The sequence below is a fragment of the Corvus kubaryi genome, unplaced genomic scaffold (genome assembly GCF_017639235.1).
Source record: "Corvus kubaryi isolate FWS band 111438036 unplaced genomic scaffold, C.kubaryi_AGA036_p1.0 37361, whole genome shotgun sequence".
Classification (NCBI taxonomy): domain Eukaryota; kingdom Metazoa; phylum Chordata; class Aves; order Passeriformes; family Corvidae; genus Corvus; species Corvus kubaryi.
Genome location: NW_024581118.1, coordinates 4,948,775 through 4,962,982, shown reverse-complemented (window position 1 = coordinate 4,962,982; position 14,208 = coordinate 4,948,775). Strand labels below are relative to the sequence as shown.

The window sequence follows — 14,208 nt, the reverse complement described above, 5'->3', positions numbered from 1 at the left end:
CAGCACAGGGGTGGGACTTGGGAAGACACACACACAGACCAGGGACAAAAGAGCCATCAGATAATTGGAAAACAAAGAGCTTGTAATAATGAAAAAAGGACAGATTTCGTAACCAATCACTTTTTCCTTTGAAAAAACACAATCACAGTAACTTTGCTTTATACAACCACCTAGAAACTATGAAACAGTATCACATTGTGCAGTATTTTTTTTTTTAAACCTACTTATCAAGAAGGGAATTCCACACTTCAAAATTATATCCATTTGGGGAGGAAGGAGGAGACAGCTAATAGCGCAGTCACAGATACATCATGAGTCCAAGCAAGCGGCAATTCTTTGTCCTCACCTTTTCCACTGAGCCAAAACAGAAGAGTGGAGAAGGGGATAGCAAAAGAGAAAGGAGGGGGGAAGAAAGAAAGCACCCACAGAGGACTAATCACACTCCATAATTACTTTTGACATCTACAGGGCTTCATAGAAAGATAATTTAGACCAACACAGCAGGGAGGGGGAGAGGAAGGCGGCAGCGGGACCCGGGGGGAACTTTGGCATTTCCACCCCTGGCCCCTTCCAAGCGCCGATCCTTCGCCAGGAGGACCTACGGCATGGAGGGGTCATCGCAAGTTCTACCGGGATGCCCAATTTCTCCTCTGGAGAGAAGAGTTTGCAATTTGGTTTACAGAGCTTGAGGGACTGTCAGGCTGCAGGGCCCCTTCCCCAGCAGGGTCGGTGCCTCTTGCCCGCTTTGCCGCGGCTGTGCCGGGGCCCGAGCAGCCCTCGGCTCCCACCGGGAGCAGGGCTGGGGTGTCAGCGTCGGGGTGCTCCCCGCGGTGTGTCCCTGTCCTCTCCTTGCCCGCGGTGTTGCAGCAGGGACCGAAGCCCCCAGGGATGGTGACACACCAGTTCAGCCCCACGGTGGTGGCAGGTGACACTCGCCCCAAGGCGTGGAATTTGGGATGGTGTCATGTAAAGGAGGCAAGGGTTGATGAGGTGACAGCCACTGAGCCCAGCCGTGACTGCAACAGAGGTACCATAGGGATTTCCCACTCCTCCCCCCGGAGCCCCAGCCCCTCTTTTCCAAGGAGACAAAACAATCCAATTGCCTTCTGGAATAAAAATGTAAATTAAAAAAAGAACAACGTTTAAGGCAGAAGATCACCTTCCCCCTGCGAGTGCAAAGCAGAAGGGCAGAGGAGAGGAGGGAGGACATGGAGCCGGGATGGAGCCAGGACGCAGCATGTGAGCGAAGTGGCTTTTGTGTCCCCAACTCGCCAAGCCACACCCCAGCCCCAGGACACATCCCCGGGCACGGCCTGGCGCTGGGGACACAGCCCCCGCAGCCCAGCGAGCAGAGCAGGCAGCAGGCATGCAGGACAAAGCCAAACCCACTCGGCCCTTCAAAACACAGGCAAACTTCAAAGGCTTCACACTGTCTCCACTGCTCATTGGAAGCGAAATCCCCAGGGATTGTTATCTCCTGAACCAGGAACGTGCTTTCCCTCCCCTGTCTGCCACGCTGGGGCAGTGGCTGAGCGCTGGCACAGAGGAAGAACAAGCAACACCAATGTTTTTAGGGAAATAGGAGCAGCAGGATCCAACTCTGCTGAGATTTCCACCAGAGATCTCCCCCATTCCAAGATGTTCATGCTGAAGGCGGCTGCCAGTCAACCCCTTTCATTGGAATCAAACAGCAAAGACACAGAGAGAATGAGGCGGGCCAGGAGCAGGGGTGGGAAAGGTGTAGGATGAGCACCAGCTGACTTTGGGACTGCACCTGGATGAGAAAGGTAGGAGCTTTTTGGATACATACAGGCTGCAGCCAGAAGTGCTGCAAATGCATTTCTTTTAAAATGTGGTGGAATGGCATCAGTTCTCACTGGAGAAGCTCCCACTCCTGCTTGCCGAGTCCAAAGATCCCAAACCTGCCCTGCTGTCCCTTCAGGAACACACCCCCGGCACGTGGCAGCGCCCTGCCCGAGCACAGGGACCTGGTGTTTCTGGTGACACCACCCCAGAGCCACACGGGGAACCCCAGCCCGCAAAGAAACTCTGGATGCTGCGACAGCTCACCCCCTGCAACCTGAAAGTCCCCAGAGTGGCAGGATGGAAAGCAGTGGGGAATCAGCATGGAGAAGCAAGTTCAAAGGGAATCTCCAGTAGTCACAAATGCCACAGTGTAGCATCTCCTCTCCTCAGACTGGACCATCCTAACGGGTTCCACCAGACCAAAGCAGCTCCACACCATCCTCAGAGCTGCACAACTCAGCCTCTGACTGCCACCGAATCACAAGGCACAGCCCAGCACCTGAAAGCCAGAGCTCAAAGACCTTCCTCAGCTTCCACTTCCCATCCAGCTGCCTCCCAACAACTGAAGCAATGGATAAACCCGACCCTCAGCTCCTTTTAACTCTGCTCTCTGTCCTTCTGGACTGCCACCCTGCTGCTCTCACTGCAGGAGTGTTTTCAAGCACCCATGAGCAAAGCCCAGCTCAGGAAATGAAGCCACCCTGGGAATGTCCCCGCTCCCCTCGCTCCTGCTGCTCCCAAGGAGCGACAGGGCTATTTTCTCTCACCATCTGTTCTGCTTCATTAGGTCTCCCTTTATTGGCCAGATGTTCTCGTAGACGTGGAGCCATCCCAGCTTTAGTGCTCGCTCTCAGGAGGAATCTGCAATGCCTGATTTCTCAGAAATCTCTGGGAGGGAGGGAACAGGCAGATGCAGGGCTGGGAGCTAGGAGCCTTTAAAAGCCACACTTCTGGGAATTCAGGCTGCTTTCCCCCAAGACAGCATCTTCACTGCCAAAAGGGACAATGTTTTTTTTAGGAGATAATGCTTGCTCCTTGTAGCACTCCACCTGCCTTTTTTTCCTTACTTCTGCCAGTAAAGGCAGAAAAAGGGAAGAAAAAGAGCAGAGCAGGGAGCAGAGCAGATGGACACACTGAATTCTTGCTTCTCTTAAGGATTTGGATAAACTGCAGAGTAAGAATTTAATCACTTGCAACCTGACCTTCCCCGCCAGGTTGGGAAGCAGAGGGTTGGACGGTGCAGCAGCAGGATGGACAGATGGATGCAGGCCACCCAGCCATGCCCTGCCCTCCCCAGCCCAGCTGAGGAAGGCAGAGTGCTCCCAGGGGACTGACATCACTTCCTAATCACAGAACAGGGAATGGTTTGGGTTGGAAGGGACCTTAAGGACCACATAGTTCCACGCCCCTGCCAAGGGCAGGGACACCCTCCACTAGACCAAACTGCTCACAATGGCTCTCTGTATTTTTAATTTCCCTCTGAAAGAAAGAATTACCAGTAAAGCTCAGATTCTTTGTGTAAAAAACCCACTTGCTTAAGTAACACCCAGTGGCATGACTTGATTTTAATGAACCCAAACAATTTTGGATTGCCTCCATCCCAGTGCAGCTGCCCTCCCCTCACCTCCCCAGGCAGGGATGGCTTCATTCCCCACCGCTGGAAATCCCTACACAGGGTTTGGACACAGCACCAATGCAAATTAGGAACCTGAAGTGTTTTAAGGGGCTTTACATCTCAGACTCCACTTCCACGCGAGCAGGAATGCTCTGCTTTGAGCATGAACAGCTGCCCTAAGGGAGGTAAAGACGGGAGCACAGGGAAGATGGACAGCACGACCCCGGCTCTGCTCCCGCCCGAGCAGCCCGGCGCGGACGCAGATGAGAGGAGCAGCACCACAATGGAGTTTTAATCTATTTCCAGTTAAATGAAGAGAACCAAGTTTCCTTCTTCAGTTCCTCTGGGCAAGAGGCACAGCAGGCAAACTGAGGAAATGCAACATACCGGCCGTGGGAGACACTGTGCTAATTAAGGAAAACAACCACCAAACAGCAACTGAGCAGAGATTCCTGCAATTCCATCGCCCCAACTAGAGGTGAGCCACCAGACAGACCAGGATCCTCCTTCAGGAGTTTCACCCTTCCCTTGCAGACCCACAGAGAACAAGGCATTCCAAGGGAAGGACAACAGGACTCTGAGGCCTCCATGGCTCCCCCCCAGGAGGAGGAGAGCCCAGCCTGTGGAATTTACATCTCACTTCCCACATAATGGGCTGCCCATTACCCGAGCCTGCTCCAGTATCCCACTTCCCAAACTGGGACAATGAGATGAGTCAAGGGACAGATCACTGGGATAGTGCCCAACAGAGGCTTTTTGCTGAACCAGACACCACAGGAAGAGCTGTTTTTAATCCCACCTTCCCCATCAGGTGGGCACACCACAGTTCTTTCCATGCTCGCTGAAACACACCACCACTCCCAAAGCCCAGCCTGAGGAAGCCCTCTCCCATGAGAACTGTCACCTCCTCACCTTGTCCCACTTTGCTGGGCTGCTGCAGAACTCCTGAAAAGCTCCCTGCTCGGACTGAGATGCCCCCATGACACACCTAAGGCTTGGAAAAATACTTTTTGATCTGGAGAATGATGTTCCAAAGCCTTTGTGCGCCCAGCGTTTTGTGCTGTTGGTGGGAACCAACTCTCCTTTCCTTAGGATCATCTGCACTACTTTCACACATGGAGAAGTTGGCTTTGAACCAGCACAAGAGACATGCCCAGAAGCAGTAGCAGCAACTAAAAAAATATCAGAAAGAGAAACTTTGGTTTAAAATAAAATTGAAAAGAAATAAAAGAGAGAAGGTACACACAGGTGCAAGTTGTCTCACGAGAGGGGTATTTGCAGGGCATCACGCCACAACCCTGGAGATGGGAGACCTACATTCCCCACTTTGTTTTACCATTACAACCTTCATTGCACAGGACTCAAAATCACTCTCATATGGTTGTTAAGTTTCATAAATAAAGTGAAAACTATATGCAACAGATACATCATATTTCCAAAAAATTATAAGAAAAGTTACATCAAATTAAAAAGTAGCTTCATGAATGAAGATACTGCTCTAAGTGCACTTTCCCTGCAAGTGCAGCCAGTGCCTCAGCGCTGGATATGAAGGAAAAAAACAAAAACCAACCAAAAAAAACCAAACCAACCAAAAATCAGATTTAAAAAGTCCGGTTTCAACCAGTCAAAACCGGGCCAAGCAGAAACCGAGTGTGCTCTCGGCACTGTCCCATGAGGGAGTCCCTATGATGCTTCGTTATCCAGATAAGGTTTGTATGTCCTTGTTGAGACTGTAAACAATCCTTCTTTCCTGAACTGTCCTCTTTATTGGCAAAACAAAGTAAAATATTTTATTTTGTTTGTTTGTTTGTTTAAAATAGAACATTAAAATTAACCCAGAAGAAAAGAAACGAAACACAGTGAGCTTGTTGGAGTCCATAGGATCTGGTCTAGAAGAGCTCGGAAAACGTGTTCAGTGTTTTCTCCTGTTTTCAGCTGGATCTGCACCAGAGATCAGGTTACTTGGGGAAGAGGGAGACAGAACGAGAAAACAAAGGATGCGGGATCAGAGAACGCGGCCATCTCATGTGTTTGCTTCGTTCGCTAGGTCCTCTATCAATACCTTGGTGTCAGAAGCCTTGGACCTGGAAAAAACAAAACACAAAACACTCACTGGGGAGAAGGAATTCCTGGAATGACACGCAGACAGCAAACCCACGGTGCACTTGGGGGAATAAAAAAGGGAAAAAAATGTCTCTTACACAGAGGGGGAATAAACAATCGCCTGGAACTGTTTCACATCCTCCCACTCTCCCTGGGAATAGCAGAGCCTTGTAAAGATGCCCCAGCCGTCCCTCAGCATCCTCCTCCTATGGCACTGCCCACTCCACACCACGCTGGGCACCCTGTGGCCATGGCCAGTGTCACCTGCCAGGCTGTGACACGGCTGGGGACACAGCACCGCTGGGCGTGGGGCACTCGCCCAGCCCTCCCCACAGAACTCCACCAAACCCTCACAGGATCCAGGAGAGCTCCTGCTCCATCTCGCCCTGGGCTGCAGGAAGGAACAGGAAGTTCTTCAGGGATATGCCTGGCACATCTCCCCTCATTGCATGTCCGAGGGGTAAACGGGCATGGTTGGAGGGAATTCCGCCAGGCTTTGGCCCACATTCCCTTTGCAGAACATTTTCAGTCTCCAGCGGCCACACAAAGGCTGTTGGTATTGGTTCCATCCGTGCACTCTGAGCCAGCAGGGACAAGAGCCAAGCACAGCCCTGAGGCCAGAGCACACCCTCCTCCTCCTCCTCCTCCTTCCACCCCTCCCGTGCAGTGCTACAGGGATTCCACAACACTCCTGACCCGCAGTGCCTCAGCATCCCCAAGGAGCCTGGGCTTGTTCCCTGGCCAAAGGGCAGGGCTCCACAGCTGTGCTGCCAGGGCAGGAGGGACACCAGGACACTGCAGCACCCTGTCAGGCTCGGAGCAACACAGGCACTGCAGGGAAACACACGGCAGACAGGTGCAGGGGCGGGGGGGCAGGCTGGGGAAACGTATGGGGTGCACGAATGATGGGTGGGAATCAAAAAATGTATGGGTTTAGATTTGAGAGGGGAAGGAGTCTGAGATCTTACATATGAACCTTAACCAAGGAATAACTGGAATCATGTGGAATCATAGAAAGGTTTGGGTTTTAAGGGACTTTAAAGACCATCTGGTTCCAACCCTCCTGCCAGAGGCAGGGATGCCACTCACTAGACCAGGTTGCTCAGGGCCACATCCAGCCTGGCCTTGGAAACTTCCTGGGATGGGGCAGCCACAGCTTCTCTGGGCACCCTGTGCCAGGGCCTCTCCACCCACACAGGAAACAATTTCTTCTTCATATCTAATCTAACCCTGCCCTCTGTCAGTTTAAAACCATTGCCCCTTCTGCCACTATGAGGTATAAAGAGTCCCTCTCCCTCTTTTTCATAAGCCCCCAAAATGTCTGGCCAAGGAGAACCTCTCCTCCAGTGTGCATTTATAACCCCTGGCAGACTATTTCTGCGGGAGGGGAGCCTTGTAAAAAGGCAGCTCCGTTTTCTGACGGTTTACCAGGACCCCAGTGTGTGTAAAGGACAGGTAAATTCCCTGGCAGAGAGAGGCACGCTTGTTTGCTCACTGGACCTGTCCTCCCTTTGCAGACCGTTTGGGCTGGGATCTGTGCGTGATTCCCAGCCCATGATTCCCAGCCCGTGAGTGCCCCCCAGGCGCTGACACCAGCCCCAGGGCAGGACTGTGCTGCAGCAGAACGTACTGAGAGGCGAGGCGGGGCCTGCGCAGGGACACGCTCAGGCTGCGCTTCCACTGCTTGTTCTTGCGGCGGTTCCGGACGCCGTCCTCCTGGTCCATCATCTGGTCCAGGAGCGTCAGGTCGTCGGCGTTGAGCGGCGCCACCGAGATGTCCCTCACGGCGCGGAACTCGCCGCAGTTGTTCAGGTGCTCGTTCTCCAGACGGAAGAAGTTCCACACAAACCGCCTGGATGGATGGATGGACGGAGGGGAAAAGGGAGAATTACTGGCTGACTTCCCCTTTTACAGGCACGACCCGTGTTTGGCAAAGCACTGGGACGTGCACCTGGGTACCGGTGAATTCTCACAGATCAGAGTGCCTCTGGGAGTGGGCTGGGAGCACAGAGAAACATCCAGTGACTAACAGCAGCACCTGCTGCAACATATTTCCTCTGGAGAGCAACAGAAGCTGTCGGGCTTATTCCTTATCCTACTGATGACAGCCCTAATAGGGGCAGCATGGAGGCACCAGGCATTACAAGCCAAAGGCCACCTCCAGCACCTACACAAGTGAGGGTCAGCTTCAAGTTCTTCCCAGGAAGCTGTGGGGGCAGGTTTCCAGCTGCAGTACAGGTGTTTAAAGAGCCCTGGAACCTTGCAGGATCCAAATCAATGACGCAGAATACAAATTAGCATTTGGAAAAGAAGCGGAGGTCTGAAAATTGGAAATTTGAGAATCAAGTGAAGTTTCAATGGGAAATTTCAAGGAGAAATTTGGTAAAAACTAACCCTTCGAGATTATCACAGTTCAGAAGGAACTGCAAGCTGTGTGAAGGACTCAGCTCCACACTGTGGCAGAGCCCCCTACCCCTTTCTTCACTCAGCACCCTGTTTGGATTAAATATTCCCGTTAATCCCAGTCTCCTTGGAATAAAAACCAGTATATTCCATGTCCAGGGATCGAGGCGCTTCCCCTGGTGCTGATGTTACAGAGTGCAAATGTGAAAATAAACCGAAGAGAAAAGAGCTGCTCAGCCCAGCAGCCTTACCGGAACACCTCGAGAGGGGCAAACACAGTGGAAATGATGTCCGCAGCGTAGGGGAAGATCTGCATGGAAGTGAGGGAGATCTGGATGGTCCACGCGAAACGCAGGATGACGTCTTCTACAATGGCACAGTAGTAGTATGCCTGAGGAACAACAAGGACAAAACAGCTCAACAAACACCTTCTGCACCGAAAAGACCTCATCGGGTCTTCAGGAAGCTACAGAATCTGCTGCGCCATCTCAAGCAAAATCAACAGAAATGATCTCTTGGAAACAAATCAGCTCTACTGCTGGACAATCCCAGCCTGTAACATTCAAGTGCTCCAGTGGTCAACTGCAACATGCTCTAAACTCAGCAAGTTTAGTTCAAACGTTACAAGCCTCTCCTAAGGTAAGAGCAGGCTGCATACGCACTTTCTGTGGGTAGACAATTCCTTCTCGGAGAAAGGTATTTTCACCAGCATTTTTGTCAAAGAGACCCCAGTCCATCTTCAGGTCCCAAATGAGGGTATAGCAAGAGCTGATGAAACAGAAGATAATCCACAGGTAGAAGAACACTTGGGTGTCACTGTGGTTTTTAGCTGGAAAAGAGAAGAACACACTTCTGTAGAACTGAGAGCACATCCCTTCTTAGAACAGCTACAAACTGCCTGATTTGAGCAGTAGAAATCACTTCTATAACCCAGGTTCTGGGAAAATACAACTAATACCAATATGAACCAAACCAAAAGCCTTAGCAGAACCTGCTTTATATCGTTATTTAAACTCCACTTTTACCTCATTCAGCTTTTAGCACTTGGGGTTGAAATTTACACTAGTATTTGGAACAGGCTCCTGGGGCAGTGGTCACAGTCCCAAGCCTGACAGAGTTCAGGAAGCATTTGGGGACCACCCTGAGGCACATGGTGGGATTCTTGGGGATGCTTCTGTGCAGGGCCAGGAGCTGGACTTGATGATCCTTGTGGGTTTTCACTCAGGATATTCCGTGATTTTTATTTTCCTGGGCTCATGGCAGAGCTGCCGTTCTGGCTCCCAACAGCAGGTGGAAGCTGAGGGCCACTTTTCGCAAAGGACACGGGCTCGTACAAAGGATAGAGCCGTGAGGCAGTGCTCAGTCAGGAGGGTTTGGTAAGAAAATATTTTCGTTTGTCTTAACACAAACAACTGTGAATGAGTGCGCTAAAAGCCTGAAGAGCATGGGCAGTACAGGAATCACCACCAGCCATTTCAGAGGTCGTGGTGGCAAGGGAAAAGGCAGCCATTTGTACATTAATATGTACATTAATATGTACAGATCCTAAAGCAGGCTCTGTAGGGAGTTTTAAACACCCACACAGAGCTCCTCTTCGGAAACAGAAGACTGTGGGCCCACCATCTGCCCACCCGGGGATATGTTTTTCCAACTAAGTTGTTTCCCACTCCCCCCTGAAAAGGTTACACTGCTCTCAATTCGGCTACAATTCCCTACATCACCTGGCTGGGGAAAACCAAACAGATCTGGTAATTCTGTTTGCTTTTGAAAAGCTGGCTCAAAAAATTCATACAAATAAAACACATTATGATGCTTTGGAAGGCTGAGACATTTTGCACCTGGCTGCTGCTGGCAAGAATCTCTCCTTTCTGTGCAGCCTCAGCAACTGCTCATTCACCGATTCTCTCTAACAAAGCAAATAACATTTCCAGTACAAAAAAGTGTTTTCAGCCCAAACCCAACGCCACACTACGTGACAGCACCTTTCCCATATTAGTGGTTTAAAACAACAGAATCCCTGCAGCTGATCAGCCAGGGAGCAACAGGGCAATTTGCCCTCTCCTTCCCTCTCTATTTCCAGCAATTATGGTCTAAACGTAACGCAGCAATCCGATAAAATTAATGGAGGTGAAAATGAGAGTACATTCCTCCCATTATGCCTTTCAGGCTTCCTGGGCATGATGTGCAGGATATAGGTCAAATCCACACGCTCCTTCCCCTCTCTGAACACCCCCCTCAAGGCAAACCTCTGAACGCCGCTGATGCAGCAAAGCCTGCTTTGCACCGGTGGTGGAGGAGAAGGGCACGGCGCCGCTGCAGCTCCCAGGTCTGCTTTGGGGCAAGGCTGGAAGCCTTTGAGCACACCCCCATCGTCATCTTGGCCAAGACACGGGTCCAGCATCACGTTCCTGGTCCCTGCAGAGCCGTGACGTCACCCGGGAGCAGCGCACACGTCCTGCGGAACGCGGGCTCGGGTGCCCAGGTACCTCACACACTGCTGCTGCTGCTGCTGCAAACAGCCTCTGCCAGGCTATTTATAACAGTGCAGCTGCCCACAGAAGGGGACACAGGTGAGGATTTTGGAGCTTAGCAATGAGGGTGGCACTGCCAGGTTTCATTCCCCCCCTCAGCTCCTCCAAAGCCTCCACGACATCATTTCAGGAAGAAAAGGCAGATGCTGACATTCGGTGACTCATGAGACACTAAGCCTGTTCTTTCCAGCATTATTTTTAGCTCATTAGATCTCCATGTTTAGTTCCCACTACCAGATCCTAAAGGATAATTCAGAGGCAGTTCATGGGTTGTATGTGCTTTCAAAGCACCTAAAATGCTCCAAAACACCCTGTGAGGCTGCGGTGCTTCCTCTCATCTTAGGCTTGAAAGTTACATCACGCTGCTTTGGGTTTGGTTGGTTTTTTTCTTCCCTTAAGGACAGAATTCCAATAAACTGAGTCTTACTCCACACCTTCATGGAGCAGCCATGGAGAAGGCAGGGCAGCCAGCACCATCCCTGGCCTGAGCCGCTGTGCCCTGCAGGTGCAGGCAGAAGAGCAGGGAAGCATTGCTGGCCAGCTCCTTTAGAGTTCTATGCCTATGGAGGGGATGGTGTGCCCCCTGATTATCATCTCCAAACACATAAGGGGCGAACAAAACTCTGCCCTAAGCTGGCAAATACATAGCAAGGGGATTTTAAAGGTTCTCGCTGCTTAAACCTAAATTGCAGAATGGCTCAGGTTGGAAGGGAGAGTGGGTCACCTGGTCCAACCTCTCTGCCCGAGCAGGGTCATCCCAGAGCGCATGGCACAGGCTCTCATGTGCAATTACAGAAAGAAGAACTGGGAAGAAAAAGGCCCAAGTGAGAAATCTAATCTCACCAATCTCAAAAGGATGTGCTTGCTTTTGGTTAAGTTATCCTGGGCTCAGTTCCCTCTCCCTGCCTCTATCTTTGCAGCAGCCTTTTCAGTGGCACCTGGGGTCACGCTGCTGGCTCCTTGCTCCTGCTCCCTTTCTCACCAACCAGCTCTGCAATGCATTCAGCTCCTGAAAAAACTCATTAAAAACCCAAATCACTCCCTGGTAAAATGCCCTAATCAGAACTAGCCTATTTTCTTTAGTCTTGGCCTCCAAGTCCTTCCTTTAATCACTTCTCCTCCTTTTCCTCCTGCCTGCAGTTCTGCTTGATACCTTCCTTCCTTCTGTCCTCATTGGTATTCAGCTGGTGTACAGAAATATGTTACTGCTCCAGGCAAGCAATTATAGCTGGGTCTCTGCTGGCTGGTCCTAGCAGCCCTCTTCACTGCTGCTCAGGGGGAGAGAAAATCAAGGCATTCATATTCTGCCCAGAGGCTCCATCAACTCCTGGCCTGCCGGTTTTCCAGGAGCAACACAGAGCTCTGCATATTTATGATGATGTCAGGGTCTATTTAAGCAGGAACTGTTTCATCCTGTGTGTTTTTCCTTTGTTTAATGATGTGCTCAAAAAACCATGAGAGAGGGAGAGAGTCTCTGGATGAGAGAAGCACTCTGGACACCTGGCAGATCTCAACCTCTCCAGGAAGGAAAGAAGAGGAAGTTTCCAATAGCCCTGGCACCAGTGACATCCACCCAAGAGAGGCACAAAGCACCTTCCTACTCCATGCTCCAAAGGGCACCACAGAGCAACTTCCTGAGCTACTCTGGTATTCAAAGCAGCACGAGCAGGACAGAACAGCACCAGCACAAAACCTCTGAAGCTGCAGCTCTAACCCTGAGGATGGGCTGATTTCAGGGTTCACACTGCCGTGTCTGCAGCTTGGAGGTGTGCAGTTATGTCAGAGGCTATCTGAGTCCACAATGCCCGGCTGCCTCTGCTGGCCACGAAGCCTGTGGGAAGCAGCGTGCCACGGGAGCTGTTTGCAGCCTTCACCACAGAATTTCCATTAGCATCCTCAGTTTACCCTATAACATGCAATTCCAGCAGATAGTCTACACAAATACACCTCAAATTGCTCCAGAAGGTCAACTAGATAAATAATGGATGGCTTCCACCTTTGAACTGAAGCTGTGAATGGCCGCAGTCCCAGAAACAGCCAAAGGCACTTGCAGCAGCAGAATTTACTGCCTGCAAAAACTGCTGATAGACAATATCGTGGATCCCCAAACCAGCCCCAGAGGCCACAGTATCTGACTGGCATTCTGAGGGAACACTGCTCTGCAGAAATTCCAGCCCCTTCAAAACACAGGCAAGAGGAAAGGTTGCTTTCCATCAAAGAGAGACAGCGAGTGCTCTCCCAGTGCTGTTAATATTGACTTTACCTCCAAAGAATTCTATCTGTTTACCCTACTGAATTATTCCGGGGAATGTAAACACCATATAGTATTCAACACAGCAAAAATCAATGCCATGTATTATTGAAGGGCTGGATAAGAGCACAATGGGCCTCGATAAGCATTCCTGGCGTGTCACCCAGCGCGGCTGGCCACGGGTTGTGCTGCTGGGGAGTGCTCTGATAAAAGCTGGAGGAAGCAGGAGGTTATCAGGGAACACAGTCAGGTAAGCCTGCTACATCAGGCAACACCGACCCAGCCACAGCGACTCTTTCAGCTGAACAGCTCTCGGTCCAGGCTCGCCAAACCCAGCCTCAGTCACAGATTTAAGCAGCAGCAGAGCACAAATATATTTAGTGCGCAAGGCAAGCGCAGCTCTGAGCTGGCCTAGCGATGGTGTGTGCCCATTAACTCCATCCCCGCACACCACAGAGCAGGGTGACAGCCAGAAGTGACTTATCTACATAAGAGCTGCCATCAGAGTGACATCCCCAAGCATTTGCCCGACACCTCAGTGCTCAAAGCGCAGCATTACCTCTCCCCTCGGTAATTAGATATCTTAATGAGCGGGTAGTGCTGCCTTTCTGCCCAGCCAGCATGTCCCACTGTTTAGCACTGATCAATGGCAGAGCCAGGACATGACAGGGGACTTAATGCAGTTAAAAGGCAAAAATAACCCACAGGAGCACACGCAGGACTCACCGCCGTGCGCTGATGGGCTCTGCCAAACACCGACTCTTCCGTAAGAACCTTTCCTTGCACGGTGCAAACCTCTGCCATCACCTCCGGGCACAATTTAAGCAAAGCAGCAGCAAAGAACTGTCAAGAGGCAACATCTCATATCTTCTTCTAGCTAAGAGTCTATGTTAGTAGAGCAGGGAAATCCCAAAATCATGTTTGGATTAAAAACCCTCTGCAGGTTTGCATTGGGTTTGTAGGACAAAATGGCTGTGTCTGATTTCAAGACAGGGCAGCAAACCCATGGCTTGTACCTCACAAACAGACAAGTGTGATTTAGCTGCCAACAGGAGGGAGCGCATCAGTCATGGCTGAGATTTGAGCTGGTTCTTCTGGTGCCTTCTGTAGCTTTTGAGAAGTGTTCTTAGGGACAGTTTAATTGCTACCTTGAGACGGATGGGATTTCCAATCCAAGTATTTGCCAGGAGTCTCACTAATAAGAGTATCTGGATTCACAATTAGAAATGAATAGCATGGTAATCAGGGCCTTTGATGGACAATTTAGGGATGGGGACATAATGTCATCTGCTACCTCTATAGTGCTTTGACATCCAACAGCAGATTCTTTCAAAATTTACTTCTTTTAAAAGCAACCAAAAAAAAAAAAAAAAAAGATGATTACATCTCCTACATTTCTGCACCACCAGAGTCCAGACCTGTGTGTATCTGACAGGAAGATTGCTTGTAATGCAGTCACTTGCTTTTCTTAAAATGTTCCATCAAAAAACAGGTCAGGC

The 14,208-nt window shown here is 50.6% G+C and overlaps 1 protein-coding gene across 1 annotated transcript in view; it reads right to left on the bottom strand.

Annotated features, from left to right (window-relative positions):
* Nucleotides 1–61: 61 nt before the first annotated feature.
* XPR1 (xenotropic and polytropic retrovirus receptor 1) overlaps nt 62–14,208 on the bottom strand; it is a 102,990-nt gene continuing 88,843 nt past the window's right edge. Inside the window, exons 11-14 of the mRNA XM_042033924.1 lie at nt 8,590–8,756; nt 8,179–8,318; nt 7,155–7,376; nt 62–5,505 (exon numbers count right to left, since the gene is read on the bottom strand). Of these exons, the coding sequence (XP_041889858.1) occupies nt 5,445–5,505; nt 7,155–7,376; nt 8,179–8,318; nt 8,590–8,756 (590 nt within the window). The 3' untranslated portion in view covers nt 62–5,444. The remainder of the gene's footprint in view (nt 5,506–7,154; nt 7,377–8,178; nt 8,319–8,589; nt 8,757–14,208) is intronic.